This window comes from Leptosomus discolor, chromosome 1 (assembly GCF_034619465.1).
Source record: "Leptosomus discolor isolate bLepDis1 chromosome 1, bLepDis1.hap2, whole genome shotgun sequence".
In the NCBI taxonomy this organism is placed as follows: Eukaryota; Metazoa; Chordata; class Aves; order Leptosomiformes; family Leptosomidae; genus Leptosomus; species Leptosomus discolor.
The window spans coordinates 188,790,540-188,807,791 of NC_141391.1; the positions used below are offsets into that span (position 1 = coordinate 188,790,540).

General features: G+C 37.4%; 1 protein-coding gene across 1 annotated transcript in view; it reads right to left on the reverse strand.

The window, feature by feature from the left end:
• Positions 1–17,252, reverse strand: part of DOCK4 (dedicator of cytokinesis 4) — a 166,981-nt gene that overhangs the window by 50,018 nt on the left and 99,711 nt on the right. Inside the window, exons 26-27 of the mRNA XM_086462120.1 lie at positions 13,063–13,161; positions 6,325–6,419 (exon numbers count right to left, since the gene is read on the reverse strand). Coding sequence (XP_086318246.1) covers positions 6,325–6,419; positions 13,063–13,161 — 194 coding nt within the window. The remainder of the gene's footprint in view (positions 1–6,324; positions 6,420–13,062; positions 13,162–17,252) is intronic.

Genomic DNA, 17,252 nt, shown 5'->3' on the forward strand with positions numbered 1-17,252 from the left:
GAGTCCTGTCATTCTTGTTATCGTGCATAATTTAATTTACAGCCCATATGTTTCACAAAATGGAAATAGTTTGCATATTTCAGGAAGATGTTCTGATAGAAAAGGTCAGTTCATCAGAACTATTGCTATACAAAATTTCAACCTAAGTCCATAGTAATAAATCCCTGAAAAATTGTATGCAAGAGAAAACTCCACAAGATCTCAAGAACTGCAACCATATTGACAAGTTTACATCACTCTTGTGGTTTAACCCCAGCCAGCAACCAAGCACCATGCAGCCGCTTACTCACTTCTCCCTCCCCTCCATGGGGTGGGGAGGAGAATCAGAAAAAAAGTAACCTCATGGGTTGAGATAAGAACAGTTTATTAATTGAAATATAACAACAACAACAATAATAAAAAATAGTAGTAGTAGCAGCCATGAAAAAGAAGATAAACAAAAGAGAGAGAAATAACAACCCAAGAAAGGCAGGTGATGCACAACGCAATTGCTCGCCACGCTGCTGACTGATGCCCAGCCAGTTCCCTAGCAGCAACTGGCCCCTCCTGGCCAGCTCCCCCCAGTTTGTATACTGAGCACGACTTCCTTCGGTACAGAACATCCCTTTGGCTAGTTCAGGTCAGCTGTCCTGTCTATGCTTCCTCCCAGCTTCTTGTGCACCTCCTCACTGGCACAACATGGGAAGCTGAAAGGTCCTTGGCTTAGGATAAGCACTACTTAACACCAACTAAAACATCAGTGTGTTATCAATATTATTCTGACATTAAATCCAAAACACAGCACTGTACCAGCCACTAGGAAGAAAATCAACTCTATTCCAGCCAAAATCAGGACAATTACATAGTTCTATTTATGTCTGAGACAATTCCTTTCTTGCCACATTCCTTCCACGCAAGGTGAAACCGAAAAGAAAGATCTGCTTAAATTCTTATGAGAAGGTGATTAGAGTAGAAATCTTAAATGCAATTTTTAGGTATTTTTTCCAGAATTTTCCTGAGATAACAGAATAATTGAAATGCAGGTATTTTTTGCTATAGGCAACATAGCTCAGGTTTGATTTATTTGGTAAGCCAAAGATATAATATAGATTAGTTGGTAAAATGTGGGTCTGTAGAGTGACAGCAAATATGTGGTAGATAAAAATCTCACAATATCAGACTGAACATAGAAAGATGAAGCCACTGGTTTTGACCCCCAATCTGTTATTCTGAATCTACAACGAACTAAAATCAGGTAAGACAAAAAACATGGCTAAGGTTGGGGGTTCTCTTTCCTCTTTTCCTACAAATAATGCAGGTTCTATTAAAAAAAGCAAAAATGCACAAAGCAGAGACAGCAGCCAGAGGACAGATGGACAGCTGCCTGATCCGGCAGAATACTCACATTCCAAGTTGCTTCCCAGCCAACAATTTCAAAACAACAACAACAACAACATTTACTTGAAATCCATTTGAGTATCAAACTAGGAAACACTGAGTTTGTGACAAGACTTGCTTTTCTTCCTCTTACCACCTGCCACAAATTTGTTCAGAACCACTGACTATTTTACAGGAGAAGAACCTCTCCTGTTAGCTACTAAATTACTCTGGGCTCATACTCAGAATGCTAACCCAAGGTCCAATCAAGTCATTGTTGATAGAGTGTCTTCTCCACCAAATTTTCACAGGAAACTTTTCTGTAATAACTGGTTTGAAAAATCCAAAGCAGCCCCCAGAAGTTCAACAACCGGTTTGCTGCCTGGACTGTGCTCTGGCAACCTGGCTTTTGCCTGGACAGGCAATGGTAGAAAATGAACGCCTCCCTTTTCCATTCTGATATGGGACAAATATCTAACATTAGCTTCTCATTTCATCTTCTTCTATTTCAGAGTGAAATCTTCCCAAGCACAGAGGTGTTTGAACAGAAAAAAAGTTTCTTCATAAATGAAATAAACCTAGAGTCACACATACGCGTATGTTATCTGTTGTTATATGTTTATAAACTTTTCATACATGAATACCTGTGTATATATATGCTTTTTGTGACAGACTGAATGCCAGCTTCAGTAGTTAGCAACATTTTGTATTACATAAAAGCAAGACTGTTGTTAGCAACACTGTGTATTACATAAAAGCAAGAATTTTTGTTCATTGTAGGAGTCAGACTCCCACACCACAGGAACTAACAGGATTCTTCAAAGCAGCCATAATGATGAAACTAATGCTAATTCGCTGTCTTCCTTTGCTGTGTATTCCGTTTCAGTCACTTTTTCAAAAATAATGTCTTTCAGTCATTACTGAATTTGATAACCAAAAGGATTCTCTGTTTAAAGTCCCTATGCCCAACAGTCAGTAGACACATTTGGAATCTTAGTAAAAGCAACAAGCTACAGTAAATCTTGCTTTACAGATCAATTATTTTACTATAAATAATAATATTCATGCATCCATTTTGTATGCTTATAAAATTCAAATTGAGAATTGGATGATCTAGCATATCTACCATTCCGCAAAATGCTGCGAGGATATACGTAGTTAATCATAGAGGTATCTTTAAAAATAAAGCTTCTTGCACAACGAGAGCCGTGGAAAATTAGTTCACTGTTCAATAATACACAGGCATAGTATGTTATAAATACAAAACGTTTACTCAGCAAGTAATAGAAACTCACTTTGCTCTCCAACAGCCTCCTCACTTGTTAATGAAACAAGACATACCCGGAGCTCAGCTGAGTCTGTTAAATGCTCTGAAGAGATGCCAATCAGTTAAAGCATTAGATAAGTGATTCTTTCCTAACCTTTGGGTAACTTAAGTGACCAATGTGCAGTGATTTCCAGTTGAGAGGGACATTATGAAGATGGTATCCAGAAGTTTCTGGTTTAGTCTGGCATATTTTATTATAGAATTTTGAATTCCTCTCTGGCACTAGGGAACTGACAGACATTTTCCTATATTATGTGGTGTTCATTTGCAGTCGCAAACACAAGCTTTGCTTAGAGGGCCAGGAAGCTAGCTTTCTACCTAGTTGATGTAGAAAGTAAGTCTATTGCTATAATGAAAAAAATTAAAACTATATTTTCCACAGTATATATAAAAACATATCTTGTCACTCAATAGTAGCATCAATGTTAGAAATATTAGAAAAACATAAGTAATTATATTGCTTTGCTGAATGTATGCTGATTAGCTCACTATAGATATTACATGGTTATGCAGATTTAAACAGAGATAATTTCTGTCTCTGCTCAACTGCTAGAAGCTAATAAACATTAAGGGGTTTTTTGCATGTTGTTCTCCTTCCATCACAGAACACAATTCAAAGAAAACTACTTTTCTGCTTTAGTGCTAAGTCTGCCTTTTTAAATGTTACTTTATTTCTCAAATTTTGGAAGTCACTTGGTAGTTTTACAATGCTAGCCACTAATACTTTTTCATGTTGGGCATCCGGACACTCAGAATTACAGATCATGTATGCATCATCGGGAAGTATCTTAATTTCTGGGTAGTCACAATTTGTCTTCTTGACCTCACAGTATCTTCTGGGGTTTTTTATCCCAGACAGCATCCAAGTATCATATGCTACATAATAACTGAAAACTCTGTAACAAGAAAGAAAAAAATCTGGAAGCCAGGGGGCAGCAATATTTTTATATATAAATATTATATCTTGAAAGAATTATGGCATTTTAAGACCTAAAAATCTTTCAGGTAATTGAAGTTCTGCATATATAAATAAGAGAAAAAATGAAATATTTTTTTTCCCCCTCAGGTAAAGCTTATTACCTGATTATAGCCTTGCTAGGACTTATTTCTTCCCTAGGCTCAGACAGGCTAAATCTGTCTTCCTGTAAATACCAGACAGTTTGAATTTTTATATCACTCTAGGGACGGGGAAGAGAAAAGACAGCGCTGCTGGTGATGTGACTGCAGTGATGGGTGAAGTTCCCAAGACACGCACTGCCTTCAATTAGCTACTGGTTTCTTGGGCTGAAGCCCGGAGAGCCAAGAAGGCAGATGTCTGACACAGGAAACATGACAGTCATTTTATTCCTGGGAGTTTGAAAATATCCAGACTGTTAATGGACTACTTGATTACGCTCTTAAAAACATGGGCTACACCTTCTAGTTTTCGCTTTTAGACATGAATGGAGCAAGGAGTTTGGGAAGTTTTGCCTTCAATCCTAGAAGGGTCTCAGATCATTGGAAGTGCTCTAGCTCATCACGTGAAGCTCAGAAAGAATGGCTCACAGCCACTTCTGCCTGAGTGCAGACAGCGCCCTAATTGTTCATCCTGCCTCTAGACTCCTCCTCCCTTTGCACTTAAAAGATTTTGGGTTGGCACAACTCTAGCAAAGCTGCTAGGCTGTGGCTCTATGCCTTCGAACACCACAAGGAAGATGAGGGAAGTCACTGCCATGACAGTGGGGAACACAAGTTGAAGGAGCTCCTGCTCAGAAGCAGCTCTGGAAAAACTAGTGCTCTGCAGCTGAGGAGAGAACAGAAGTGGATATTCCTTTCTGCTGCCTCAAAAAGGAACAGAAACTAAGCCATAGAATATAACGTAGGAACAATGAGTCTTCAGTTTACACCACACTTGCAAGTACGCCTGGCCAGCCCTCTGTTTCATAGCAAACCAGCATTTTCTCCACAAAGGAAGGAATGCCTAGCAAAGCAATTATGGAATGCTGAATTGGTAAAGAAGTGTTTATATCCCATTTACTGGCAGTAATGCTTATGCAGTTGTGTGTTATTGGGTTCGGGTAGCCGATCTGATTAGCTTCTCACGGCCAATTCCCACCAGCAGTTATTGTCAACTTCTGCTTATCTCTGCCTGACAGATCCAGTGACATAAAGTCACCTCCTAGATGGTCAGAAACAACATGACATGGCTTAATAAAAGGAGATGGGTGATGCTAACTAAAATACTGGTGCAAGTAAATCTTCATCATCTTTAGCATATCTGAACCACCAGCCTGAGAAACATGTGCCAAGGTCGTTCCTAAATCTTAGTTTTGTACATGTCAGTTGTTGCAAAGCCATCTGTCAAGCCAGCTGTTTCTGGAATATATAACAATTTCTTAGATTATATATTTAGCCTAAAGGTTCCTATGCCTTTTCCCTCTTTCCTGTGTTTCTCAATTTATTTCTTAAGCAAGATTACTAGATGCAGGCTGGTATCAGTTGTATCTTCTTTAGTATCATATGCAGAAACAAATGATGATACCCATTCTTTGATTACGAAGAAGTTTTTTGTGCTGGAATTCAAACTTGGCGAGATTAGTAACAGTAAATGAGGTAATAAAAATGAGCAAAAAATGTTATTTTGGTCAAGTCGTGACAAAGTTGGAACAAACACTATGATGCTTGCATATACAAACACACATAACATATATATATATATCATAAATACAAGTTTTGCCAAATTAAATTGTAACTATAATATTGTTACTAGTATTCTGTACAGCACTGTGAATTTAAATTCCCCTTGGAGCTGGCAGGCACAACACAGATTAAAAACCAATTTCCATCAGGCACTGCAATACGCAACATGAAAGTTTAAGTCAAACCTAAATTCTGCATTCCTAGGTCTGCCCAACACAACCCCCCTCCTCTGCTGACATCGGTGTCTGTATAATTGTGTTGACTGTTCAGCTGGCTTATCTGATCAAAAGCTAAGCCTACAAAAAGGGACAGCTGGTGCTATAGGTGAATGCAATAGTTTTAGACCTGTTGTCATGACTTCTCAGAAACACCGGGAGCCTGTTTCTACAAAAATAAGGCCTGAGCAGAGGAAGAATAGCTCAAGGGCAGGTTATATCTCAAAGTATCACTAGGCAATGCTTAGAGCTGTTACTGTTGCCTGCCCTGTACCTGATTTGCAATTTTTAATGTGTGATTTTTCTGACAAGCACTAAATTAACAAACATGCAAAAACATCGTTAACGATATTACAACAGATAATTTCTTCTTGAGAGCAAGCATCTTTACCAACTCAGCATTTCAACAAACAAATTTGAAATGAAGTTCTGTTGAGACTTGTCATTTGCTACTTGGAAAACAAAGCTGTTGATGCTTAGCATCTTCATTCTGTAAAAGTGTTTCTGAGTTTCCAGTTATATGTGCTTACTGTAATTCAGAAGAGAAAGAGGTACAGATTATATTATTAATTTGTTGTATAAAGTAAGTCCAGAGATTTTAAATCTCAAATTCAAAAATGAAAAACCGCAGCCAGCACTATAACAGATATTTTACATTTTCATTACATAAATCATACAACTTTATTTATTTGTTCTATGATCTTCACATACTACCTGTATTTTTTATTAACATGAAAAATGCCTTACTTGTTTGCAACCAAACGCATCACTGTCCAGTCTTTCGGAAACATCTCTGGTCGTATTAGTATCCGAAACACAGTGAAAATCTGCAGCAGGAAATCCTTTGGAAGGAAAAGAAGCAGTCATATGTCTTTTCTGTTTTAAAAAAGAGCAAGGAGCTTTACAAATATTTTAAAAAATCATTATAGAAATAGCAGAATTGCATTTATTTTCAACATAGATACACCTCTGAATATTTCTTCTTTTTTTTTTTGATTCCCCAGGAAAGCTTCAAATGGCACTTTAATTTATTTTTCTTAAAAGGAGGAAAATAATTTAATGTGCCATTTGATTGACAGCAGTGCATAAGAGAAATGTCAAAGTTGCATTTGGTTTCCACCCATACACTTCCACAAATGCGATCCTGAGAACAATTTGCAAATCAAAAAAGCACTTTACAAACACTACAGAGTTCTGAATATCTCCTTAATCATGCCAGGTTTTCACCACTTTCAAGATTTATTCTAAAAGTGCCATTATTTGGTGGGAAAGAGACAGAGAGAGAGTGTAAGGACAATTTTATCATCGGATTTGCAAAGACCAGTGAATTCAATAGCGATGCCCAGGCCCCTGAATTCTTTCTGCAGCTGGCTGGCTGTATGCAGGTCACTCAACCATTCTGCCTCATTTGCTGAATCTATAAAAATAGTGAACGCATACTTTGAATGTAGAAAGCACTGCTTAAGAGTTTTTAGTATTATCATCTCCTATGTCCCTTAACTCACTAATACATAACTAAATCAAACTATTCCTCTCAGCACATGGTTTTTCAGATTTTCGTTTCAAAAATAAAACTACCCATACAGGTAATATTTCTAATCGCCCATCTTGATTGTGTGTAGTACTGCCTATATTTTTTTTAGTAAGCAAAATGGAGCTTCTGACATCATGAAGGGCATGAGGCAAGTGGTGTAACACACCTAACAGAAACAGTGTGGTACCTGACCTTGAAATGTTTTGCATTGATTCTGCCCACATCAACGGTAGAGTGTTAGCCGGAAACACAGATGAGATGAAGACCATCTCAACCATCTCAAACATACAGATGAGATGGTAACCAAAGGATACCAAACAATTTTGACACCAAAATATATTCTCAAGTGCATTTACCAAAGCGTAGATGACGGGCATTGCACAACAGATGTCTTTCATTAGAGAATCACTGTAAAGGGGGATGAATGCAGGCACTGGGAAAGGCAGCTGAGATCCCTGCACCCACCCACCAGAGAAGATTACATAAAAGAGACAACCTGTTTTCTGAGCAAGATGCCAAAAAAGTCTCTGTTTTTAAAGACTATAAACGATACTTGTTGCAGATAACAGTATTTGAATGCAGGTGATCAGCTTTACAGATAAACAAGTAGCTCTACCAGCAACACATTTATTCCAGACTGCTTTCCTATAGCTTTGCAACTTGTAGTTACATTTCAACACTCCTGCCTGCTCCTTTGTTTCTGTAGAGGTTACCTCCCTTCCCTATGCCGTAATCCCTGCAGCTCTTTGCTATAATCCCAACAACATGGCAGTGCCTCAAATGCTGCTGTACATCACCTCACAGTAATGTCCCAAATTCTCCCATATCCCATTTTTATCCTGTCTGTTGTCCAGACACAATACACGTTGCTGCTATTAGGGAGCTGACTGATGGGCTGCTGAACTGAAGAGACCAAATGGCTCCTGCTGGGAAACCAAGCAATGGTTTCAGGACTTGGGGGCTGTGTGAGGTGTGAACTTAGTGACTTTGAGACACAGGGGCCAATGCCAACGCCTGCTAAAATTCATTAGCTTGTTCAAAAATCATTAAGAAAAGTATGACAGACAGAGAGGAATATCATATACACTTCATTTCTCTAGGTAACTAGGCTATAAATGAAATAAATCTTTTATTCCAAGCAAACAATAAAACAAATCAAATGTAGGCACTGGCATTTAGTTTTGAATCATTAATACCAGCCTAATTATTTCTAATTTTAACAGAAAAAAAATACAAAACTGTGTCATCAATTTAGTGACAAGTGATATCAAATACAAAATGTGGATTTGAAAAGCCTTAGTAAGACTGAAGATTTCTTTGTTACAGTACATGTTAAAACCAAAATGCAGTATAATTCAAATCTGAAATACAACTGAAATAAACAGGTAACTCAAAAAACTTCAGCAAATATTAGTCAGTTGTAAGATTTTTAAGATACAACTATTACATATATAATTAAGCTAACTTTTATTTTTTATTATTCAGTTTTTGTATATTTGGTAATATATGTCCCTAGGAATCCATTATAAGCATGAAAATAACCAAGGGCAAAATGCCAGTTGACTAGTCTGATACTTCGACATTAACGTGCTGGTATCCTTTATGTGTCAGCACTGCTCATCGATATGCAGCGCTGATGATCACTCCCAAGGGACCCACCTCCATGTAGCAAATTCCATATAATGTTTTGATCAGCGCTACAATGCCTGGCATTTTGTATGATGTAATTGCTGTTTCATGGTCCAAATGTCACAAGAGATTACTATGAAGTACCATTCATGGAAGATCAATTTTGTAACTATATTTTGAACTGTTTCCTTTGCACTAAACTATTGTCCTTCATAGTTGTATCTGTTCTGTGGAACACATCATAACGATTTATTAACAGATTTTAACATTTAAAAAACATTTTTACCGGCAGTATAAGTAAGCTAACATTTGGTTGGTTGAGTACAGATACAATTAATGCCTCATATGCCTTCTACCTTAACAGACAGCAAGGGAGTAATTTTGTCCTTTTACATACTCTAAATACCATCTCTTAATATTCCTACCTACTGTACATAAGCTCTAGTACTGTCTTACACCACTTAAATAATAGCACAATATCACAGTTCTGTTTCCTCTAGCAGTAATAATTTGCTTGATGAAATTATCGAACTGTGATTGAGAAGCACGGCCTTCTGAAAGACTGAAAAATCACCTATTCATTTGATCAAAAACTGCCTTGCAATATTTTGCGTTTCCCTGTATGCATGTAAAATCCTCTGTAAAGCAGGTCAGACTCTTCACTGGATCTCTCAGGGTGCATCTGTATCAGCATTTTAGTTTGGGTCAACAGTCCACTTTGAAGCTCATTGCTTGATGATCCATTGCTTTGGTTAGCACTGCAGAGTTATCAACTTACTTGGTATCGAGTCTTTGTAGAGCACCCTAAAGATTTTTGCAGAGTGCCAAAGCACCCATAAGAAAGAGGATGGTTTGGCAGTGCACTGTGTCTGCCCAGACAACTCATCCATCCTGTGGCCAACTCTTTTCCCAGATCTTCTTTCCTTCACTGCTTTCTCAATCTACATCAAGAAGCCATCAAAGTATTTGTTTCAGAGCTACCCCTCTGCCCCAGCACTCATCTTTTCAGAAGTCCCATGTGTGAGCAGATGCCCCTGCACAGCAGAAGGATGGTGGCTAGAATTGAGCTTCTCCACCAGAGACATCCCCATGCCTATAGAACTCACATGGCCTGTGTCTAAGGGGTCATTAGAGAACAGTGAAAGAAACTGTCCTTGATGGTAAGGTTCAGCACCCACCTTACCCTGCCCAGGCTCCTTTAGCTGGAAGAAAAGGATCAGATAACTAGTAAGGCTTACATCCATCCCTATGAAATATTATCTTTTCCATCATTAGATCTCTCTGGTATATCTATTCTGCCACATTACACAGGGTACACCGACAATGGATAAAAACTAGACCTTCTGCAAGGTGCTTATCTGTTTGTTTTGTCTTCTTTTAATCTATTAATTAAAAACCCCACACATACCGACCAAAACCGCTTTGCAGTGGTCAAAGCTGCATTGTGCTAACATATACTGTTTCCCTCATTCACTTTCACACTTCTCTCCTTCTATTTATAACTTCCACTGCTACCTTTTGTCATAAATTATATCTGAGCTTTTTTGCGGCAGCAAATATCCGCCTACAAGGGTGCCTCTGTTCTATAAATTGCTATAAAACATATTTACTAGAAGAATATGGTATTTTGTGGTAAGCAAAACGAGCATATCTTTAAAATAATATTGAAAGATAAAAGGAAGCATTTAAAACTACTGTCTCATTAAATTCAATGCTTCAAAAAGTGAGTGAAGTATATTCTCTGGTGCTACCACTCAGCCATGAATCCCCTGTCATTTCTCTTTTCCTTCATTTGCATGTTTTCAAATAAAAACTGCTTTTTCTATGTTCTGCTTTGTGTGGGAAAACTGACTCTCTTAAAGGACTGACTAAAATAAAAATAGTCACCATGTCAATTACTTAAATATAATTAAACAATAGAGGAAATATTTCCATAAACAACCACTTGTTTAAAGCATCACTCAGAGATGCGTGTCATATAGAAATGTGTACATGTCACTCCTTCAAAGTCTCCATTTTGCTATATTGTGATTAACAAGCTGGAAACAGCCTTTAATAATTTTGGTATAGACTGTTCTAAAAAAAAAAAAAGAATAAGAGCTGCAAATATATTTTCATAGAATGAATGACAGTCTTCGTCCCCTTTTTACAAGTACTTGCATGAGTGAATTTTTGTTTGGAGAAGTGGTTTGGCAGGGGTATTCTTTTACTAGTACCACAAATGCTGCGCAAACATGCAATCATTCAAGCACTTGACACAGTCACCTTGAGAATTAGTCCGGAAGAAAGAAGCTGTGGTATCAGTGCCTAATCATTCAGTATAGATGGTTCATTATAAACAGAGGTAGGCAAAGCAAAAAAGCACAGCAGATAGCAATTCAAAGGCCTGAGTTACACTCAGCTAAGTCCCTTGCAAACCCTGTATCAGATTTGTAACTTGTAATGTGACCTAGGGAAGACCCAATCCACTTTGACATCACTGACCACGGGGCAAAAAGAGGATTCAGAAATACAGCAAAGTGATGGTGGTTACCACTGAGGCTTAAATTCCAAAGTACATACTAGCCACAAGACTAACTATGGCTACTAGTTCAGCCTCTAAAAACATCCCCCACAAAAAAACCTTCTTCTCACAGATATTTACACCTTCTGAATCTTCATTTACTCATACTGATGTAATTTCCTAAGAAGCATATCTTAAATCTTTATAAAATACCATGGAAGTTCCACACTTGGCAAACAAAGCAGAAAAATACAGAGGTAAGTGGCAAGATCGCTTAGATAGCCTAAGTCATACACAATCACCTCATGATTAACAGCAGTGTCAGCCTCACACACTAGCTCTCATCTTTCCCTCTTGCTCTCAGTTATAAACATTTCAGTGATGTTTGATATTTCCAAGCGAGGAAAAAACCCAATATATTATTTAAGACTAGTTAAGATTCAGAAGAGAAGGAATGTTGCGCTAATTATGATCAACCTACTGCCACTGAATCACTGGTGGAGCTGATGCTGATTTGATGAGATCTGAATGGAAATAAACTCTGGACTTGAGTTCTTAAGACCTCTATTTTGATAGCTGATGGCACTGGCTACAGCTGCTTTCCATATGTCTCTCTATAATAGTAGGGTATGTGCGTGGGGGGAATTTAAATGTGTCAAATCAAACACCATTCAAGCATTAATTCCAGAGATTTTTCATGTTCTAGAAGCAAGAAAGTCTGAATAAACTCAACACTGTATTTCATAGATACATTAAACAGAAACCACACTTGAAACCTCTAGGAAATATAAAAATCTAAACGTAGGAATATAGACCTGCTCAGAACTCTATCTTCAGTAAAAAATACCTAGGTTCCACAATGTTTACTAAAATTCGCCTAAGGATAGCAACTATGCTAGGTGAAAACAGATGCTGTAATACCAGTAGAAAAACCGTCCACCTGATATAGCTCCGAGGTAGTACTCTTGATTCATGACAGGTAACTTCTTAGCAGCATTTTCTACCTTTCAAGCTCAATACAACCATCTCACTGCAGAGAAAAGGCACTCACGAATGGTATGCTCTCTTCAGAAACTCTCTAAACAGCTATCAGGAATCTAAAGAAATCTGAAATTGCACCATGAACTAGACTCCCCTTTTCAGGGCAGTACTTCAGTTTATCAGGGTCTAGCAGAGTGGAAGTCTTAGTGTAGATCTTCATGCAGGAAATCTTAACTTTTTTTTTTTTTTTTTAAAATCTACCCTCCTTCTCCAAAAAAGGAATCAGAAATGCTGTTTCTCCATGAACCCTGTAACACCATCAATGAAACTGGTAGAAGCTGCCCTGAAAGAGCTCTGCAGCTACCCTCTTTCATGACCAAACCGGGCAGACAGACATTACAAATCTGACAGGACCTGCTGCCAATGGAATTGCTGCACAGTTAAGAAAAATGTATCAGTTGCTAAATATGCATTTCTCAAGCTGCATGTCTGCCATTGCCATACATAATTTAATGAACAAATAAATAAACAAATATAATAAACTAAACAAAAAAACCAACTGCCTGACAGGAAGACTCAAGAAGAGCTGTGTAACTTTAGTTCCCCCCGTCCCTATTCTATGTGCATTCATTGTAGAAGCAACAGAATCCTAGTCCCACTGTAAGAATGGACCTGAATACACAAGAAAGCCTGCACGTAAGTTAGCTAATCTGAAAAACAGATTGCATTTAAATACTGAAGTATTTCATCAAAGCACAGGAATATCTTAGAGGGAGATAAATCAAAAAGAGAAATAAAGAGAGACCTGAACAAGTGGAAAGACAATTCTGCTACTTACCCTCAGATCTTCCTTTGTGTTGAAGCTATCAAGAAGCTGTTGATAATGTCTGTCTGTCATTTGTCGCAAGAGTGACAACAAACAGGAGACAAATTCCCCCTGTTCAGGTAAGACAAGAATAGAGATATTATAGATTATAATGTCTTCTGCATGTGATCTTAAACTGTCATATTATAAGCACTTAAAATTAATCAACAAATGCAAGGGGAATTAATTTATAGTTAGGCTTAGACTCCGTATTTTGTGAAAATACATTAATTTAGCTATGAACTTCCTTCCCATTTAAAGAATTTTTTTTCCCCAAATGCAGTTTACTTGCTTAGCAAAATCTATTTGAAATAGTTCCAGAAGGGCTAAACCAGTAAAATTTTGAGTTGTGATTTGTTTCCCTTGTATCTGTTTATAAACAGATTATTTAGATTGCTACAATTACAACCTCTTAGTCAACTCAGTTTTGAAAAAAATATAAACAAAAATATTTTGCAACAATTCTGAGAAGAATGCTATCGTTTTCCTTTAGGGAAGAAATTAACGGATTTCACTGGGAATTTTTCAAAACATTTTTTCATCACAAAACCCAGTATTTGTCAAAAAGAAAACTCATGTATAGGCCTGAACAAACTTTGAAAATGTTTTGATCATTTCCTTGGACCTATAGAGGAATTTATCATTAAAACATGTATCTAGACATTGAGCTTAATCATAGGGCAAGACCACTCTCTCTCACAGTGCCAGTCAGTTCCTGGATTCACACTGCTCCGTGACAGTCAGAAAAAGGATGCTCCAGGCAGCAGCTGAGGGACTTACTGCACTGCTGCACGGATTCTTCCCTGCCTCTAGAGATGCACATTCACCAGGCTGTCCATCAAACAACATGAGATTCAGGAACAAATGGGCAGAGAACTGCTCTGGGTATCTCCAGTGAGGAATCAAATGACCAAGACATTATGGGAAGGAATAGGTTCTCCCTCCCTCTCTTTCCTGTCTGATTGTTCACTTTCAAACTGGGAAGAAACATTGAATGGTATTAATCTGGTATGACTGCAGAATGGATGAAGACAGGAAAGCGCGGCAGGTCTGGATTGCATCTCAGTGCTTAAAAAGAACAATTCCGAAATCTTGCTTGTTAAAAAATGGGAAATACACTTCTGGCCTTTAGCTTTCAGGATAGGGAATGAGACTGGCAGACCAGACAGGTATCATAACAGTAATTTAAAATGGTGTCTCATTAGTTTGACAAGTCAAATTTTGGGCAGATTTTTCCCTGTCTTTCATTAGAAACAGAAAATATTAAAAAAAAGGAGTATGTTTCCACAGGAGTGCCTGTTCTGGATTTTACATTGGCAGGCCTAATTCACTTGTGATTATACCTTGTACACTTGTGGTCTGTGAGCTGATGGCTTTCACTGGCAACATGGTGATAAAATAATAGCTGCCTTGCCCATTGTAAGATCCTACACTGAAGTAATGATCCCAAATTAATTACTTCCCTATAAACCCACTGTTTTTTACAGTGAACATAGCATTCTCAAAACAATATCCTAAGGCTACAAAGTCTCTTAATCTTCATGCTCTGGGCATAACCATCAAGGTTAGAACTGCTATCTTGTAAGTATCTGAAAATTTATTTCCAATCCTATCAGGTTCTCTTCTGAAAACAAAAAGACTTGGTACTTTATCTTTTTAAAAAAATATTTTCAATTTCATCTTATCTAGCCTCAATGTGATTTTATCATGCCACTTAGTATAATGTAGGTTCATCTAAATAGGCATGATTTTTGGAGACTTTTATTCCAGTTATAAAATCTGAGACCACTCAGATTTGGCTAATTAGCCAAAGTAAGCACAGTAAAGAAATAAGGGTGTAAGTTTACCTGATTGCTAGCTTGAGTAACAAAATTTGAGTATGAACCTTTTGAATACTTCCCTTCTTGCTTAAGCATTTTAAGCAGTCCTTTCCAATCACCGTCCTTCTATGCTCCCACATTTACTTCAACTTATAGTACTATATTAAAAATCACAATCTATTATAGAAAGCTGTACTATGGTAATTGACAGACAAATTAGCTTTAAACGGGTACCAGATTTAGCTAATTGTTAACTGACTTCTAAATTTGAGCTTTTAATTCAAATGCAGGTAGCTATATAGGCAGCTGGTTTTTAAAATAACAATGAACAGTCAGCTGCATTTGTTGAACTCAACACAGAAACGTGTGCTGTAAGTTTTCTGCCAGTGTTAGTCACGGACTAACTTGTGAATTGTGCATGAAGGCAAACTACACACACACATAGTGACTGTGATAAAAAACATTAAAGATTAAATTCTAGTATCATAAGTAAAGCCAAGCAGTATATCAAATTCACTTAGGTAGAATCCTAAAGTAATTTTTTGTGTCTTAATTAAGGAGCACAATTATTAAAATACATGGAGCTCACAATGGAATTGCAACTCATTTAGTTTCTGAGGGACTGAGCTTCCAAGATCTGAAATCAATAAAGGTTTGCTTTAAATGGATTGCTTTCTGCTAACTTTTCACATGCAAACACATTTTTCTCAAGCAAATCTAAAGGTCTAAATCACTGACATCCTAAAGCAGAAGTTTCACTTCACCATTGCATTAAATTCAATGTTTCTTAGTGCAACATCTGTGACACTGACACCCTGAAGACATGTGTTCTTTGTGCTCAGTTTAAAGCATCACATCCATCTTGAAGGTTATCATCTAACAAGAATCTTCATTGCAAACTGAAATGGTACCAAGGTACCAAAACTACTCGAGATAAAAGAAATAGTGAAGTCATGACAGCACACAGCCTGATGCTGCCCGATTTTATGCTGCATCTTTATGCTGCTGCTTTGTGTGGAATAAGTGACACATGGGCCTAGAAGATCACAATGAGTATGAGTTTGGGACTACTTCCACAAGGAAGACTACATCTCATGCAAAAATATGACAGAATTTTATCCAGTGTGCTGCCATGATACAGCTCACAAAGAATATTTTATGATACATGCAGCTTGAAATAATGGTAACATACTGGAACAGACTCTACTTCCTCTACAAATAGTTCCAAGAATCTGGCTCCGTGTGTTGCCATAAGCCCATACTGCATGATGTTTCTACATAAATGTATATAATTGCCTTATGCTGTTCTGTGAGTCACTTCCACATTAAGAATTCTCTGAGAGCCTGTGGCGACAATGACATGGCTTTTCTGATGCATAAAAAGAAAATTTTGCAATTTGAAAGCACTTTCAGAGTCTAATTTTTTGATGGTGTGAAAGAATTAGGCTGTCATGGTGTTTTATGAAAACTTAATCTGCAAGCAAGTGGATACCTCAGAAGAAACCAATATGCTCAGAGCTTTGCTACCCTAACAGTCTAATACTACAACCCTTACTTCAGCTTAGATTTTCTTGTGATGGCCTGATATGTCACACATCATACATCTATAATTTTGTAATTTAAAGAAAAAACGCCCAAACTCTTAGATGTATAGTCCTGCTGAACCACAGTGATTAAAGCATGCTTTTATGTTACTACAGAGCTTGGTCAGCTTCATAAATCACTACATACAATGTTTGTTTTCTGTGGGACAAAGCAAAACAAACAAATAAAAAACCCAACTATACATTTCTTCCACAGCTGTTAAATGCTTTTGAAATGTTTGATCTCAAAGGAAATTCTGATTTGAACAACCACCATGTATTCATTAACGAAAAACACTACAGTGTAAAAACTGGCCAATTCATTATTTAATTAAGTGTATAATGAGATGGTAAATCACACAGTATAGAATGTTCTCTGTATAAAATGTTACCCCCTCACCTCATATGGGGGTCATATCCCCTGCTATATTAGAACTGATTTGCCCTTCAAAAGCAAACTTGGAACCTGGCTGAAAACAAAGCAAAATAACACTTTGTTTTGTCAACGTTCATCATACGCTTTTCTTTAAATGCCTACAGTTCAACCTTCTAATTTGCATGAGTTGTTATAGAAGGTTGACCAAAATATCCTTTGCCAATCTTCTAAATCCATCCTCTATCCTCCACTTCATGTGACAGAAATGAAGCTCAAATGCTCAGCCCAGATAACAAAATGCCTTTCAATTAATACATTTGGATTTGTACAAGTTAGCATCACAGATTCTGCAGGCATTTCTAGAGCTGTTTCATCATGTAAAAA